We start from the raw sequence: 2,801 nt of genomic DNA on the forward strand, positions 1-2,801 counted from the left end.
ACAAAGAATAAGTCCTGGGGTCAATTTGCTTGACTAAAGGCGGTGCTCCAGCATGGCTGCAGTCAAATGACTGAATCAAGTAAAAGTGTAAAAGAGAGTTCACTCTCCAGTTCACTCAGCTGTAGAAATGAGTTGCGACGTCACTGGTGTCAAGCTGTATCGGCCTTAGCCTTTCCCTTGGATAACATCAGTGGCGTGGCGAGGGGAGGCCGGTATGTATGGGCGACTGCTGGTCTTCCATAAACAACCTTGCCTGGACTTGTGCCTGGGAGGGTACCTTTCTAGGTGCAATCCCATGGTCAGTCTGACCTAAGGGGGTTGCAGCACACACACACACACATATATATATATATATATATATTCACACACACAACACACACACACACACACACACACACACACATTATGTTGGTGCATAATTAATGGCGATTTTTTAAAATTCTAATACTGTTGTAAATTAAATTATAAAACAGTTATGCACCAACCCAATATATGTACACCCACACATACTTACATATGTACATTAATACATACATCATACATGCGTATCTGATGGTGTATATATAAGGATGAGACACAGGAAACTTTCACTGGTGACTCACACAAAATAATCTTTGAATATATTTCACTGAACTCTTGAATACTTATTTTTCTTAATTGGAATTCACACAAGTACAGCCCCATGTTTATCTCTCCCTCTCTGTCTTTCTCCCCTCACCACATATATATATATACACACACACTCATACATACATATGTACGTACATACATACATACATACATACATACATACATACATACATACATTACACATTATGGTTAGCATTTTCAAATGCTGACAAAGATGTGATGATTTTTGTGAAAATAATTGTTTTTATAGTTTTATGTACCCCTTTTTTTTGCAAAGACCCATATTTGGAAAAACTGTTCAACCCACACTGACCTTTGAAACTAATTACTTACCAGAAGTAAAAGAAAAAGAATGTTACTGTTTTCCTGATTTTGTTGCCTGGCTTCCAAGAGTCCTTCAAAAATGTTTTGGTAGATTTCTAATTTCTCAATGCTGTAGTAAAATAAGAGGTGCTACAGATGAATAGATCTTATTATAAGTTTGGATCTTTATCTCTCTGATACTTATTAACCCTTTTGATACTAACCCACCTCAAACTGCTCCTGGTTCTGTGACACTAAAGGAATACACATATGTTGAAATACACTGAATTTGTTTAAATTTTGTTGTTGTTGTTGTTGGCACTCCATCGCTTATGACGTCAGGGTTCCAGTTGATCTGATCAACAGAACAGCCTGCTCATGAAATTAACGTGCAAGTGGCTGAGTACTCCACAGACTTGTGTACCCTTTAACATAGTTCTCGGGGATATTCAGTGTGACACAGAGTGTGACAAGGCTGACCCTTTGAATTACAGGCACAACAGAAACAGGAAGTAAGAGTGAGAGAAAGTTGTGGTGGAAGAGTACAGCAGGGTTCGCCACCATCCCCTGCCGGAGCCTCGTGGAGCTTTAGGTGTTTTCGCTCAATAAACACTCACAACACCTGGTCTGGGAATCAAAACCGCGATCCTATGACCGCGAGTCCACTGCCCTAACCACTGGGCCATTGCGCCTCCACTTGTTTCAATTAACTTTGAAAATAATGGAGTTTATTAGAATAACTGTTTTTATTAAACTGGTATTTTAATTTAGATCACTTTAAAGCAGGAAGTTTAAATCATAAAACCAGGAGCAATTGCAGGTGGGTTGATATCAAAAAGATTAAGACATGAATAGTCATTTTAAATAGTAACTTTGGTTATACAAATAAGAAAAGAGTGAATATACAACCAAAGTACCTGTTTCTGATGGTTGACAATACAGGAAGGTTTGTTTAACAAGCAAATGATAATTTTTAATGACCAAAGATTTACATATCATTATTAAGGTCACTGTTAATTAGGTTAAAAAATAATTTAACTTCCAGCTACAGAGCTGAAAAGTTCATGCCTTTGTTCCAGACAATTCCAGACAATTAACAGTGTTGAATTTAAATTTGTCAAAGGGTTTGGATGATCATAACTGAATATTCATTATGTGGCCTTCTTTCAGCCAATTCTATTCCCTGACAACTAAGAATGGAATCATTATGGATGAACTTAATCATCACCATAATTAATAAATACAGAAGGCATTTGCCCATAGTGTTGCACTGTTGGACTGAACCTGAGACCACATGGCTTGTTGATGTTAAATTTACAATTTACTTCTCAATTTCTGTTTACCTGTTCAATTCCAACTGGAGATTTCCCTGCATACTGTATGCCAAATATTTCAGTCTCTTCCTGTCTATTTCTGAAATCAGTAAAATTAAATTTTAAAAAAAAAACCCAAAAGCCATTTTTTTTATTTCGGTGATTAAATATATATTAAATACTGATTTTTAACACAAACAAAAAGGTTATACATTTTGAAGGGGGACACAGAAAAAACAGACAAATTGAACTTTAGTATTTAAATGATGGTAATTTTATTAATCTCCCAAAAGGATGAAGGATGAAAAAGTTGATCTGAGCAGAATTCAGATTAAGAATGTAAAGAATGTAACTAAATATATAGGCGTAGGAGTGGCTGTGTGGTCAGTAGCTTGCTTACCAACCACATGGTTCTGGGTTCAGTCTCACTGCGTGGCACCTTGGGCAAGTGTCTTCTACTATAGCCTCGGGCCGACCAAAGCCTTGTGAGTGGATTTGGTAGACGGAAATTGAAAGAAGCCCATCGTATATATGTATATATATATATATATATAT

General features: G+C 36.6%; 1 protein-coding gene across 5 annotated transcripts in view; it reads right to left on the reverse strand.

Annotated features, from left to right (window-relative positions):
- The window catches only part of LOC106880008 (uncharacterized), a 113,166-nt gene that overhangs the window by 88,599 nt on the left and 21,766 nt on the right, over positions 1–2,801 (reverse strand). For all 5 annotated transcript variants that reach the window (XR_008265012.1, XR_008265009.1, XR_008265011.1 and 2 more), the window contains exons 8-9: positions 2,277–2,346; positions 964–1,063 (exon numbers count right to left, since the gene is read on the reverse strand). Coding sequence is in view for 1 of the 5 variants with exons in the window: in XM_052971053.1 (XP_052827013.1) it covers positions 964–1,063; positions 2,277–2,346 (170 nt within the window). In the remaining 4 variants the exon portion in view is untranslated. The remainder of the gene's footprint in view (positions 1–963; positions 1,064–2,276; positions 2,347–2,801) is intronic.

This window comes from Octopus bimaculoides, chromosome 10, assembly GCF_001194135.2.
Source record: "Octopus bimaculoides isolate UCB-OBI-ISO-001 chromosome 10, ASM119413v2, whole genome shotgun sequence".
NCBI classification, from domain to species: Eukaryota; Metazoa; Mollusca; class Cephalopoda; order Octopoda; family Octopodidae; genus Octopus; species Octopus bimaculoides.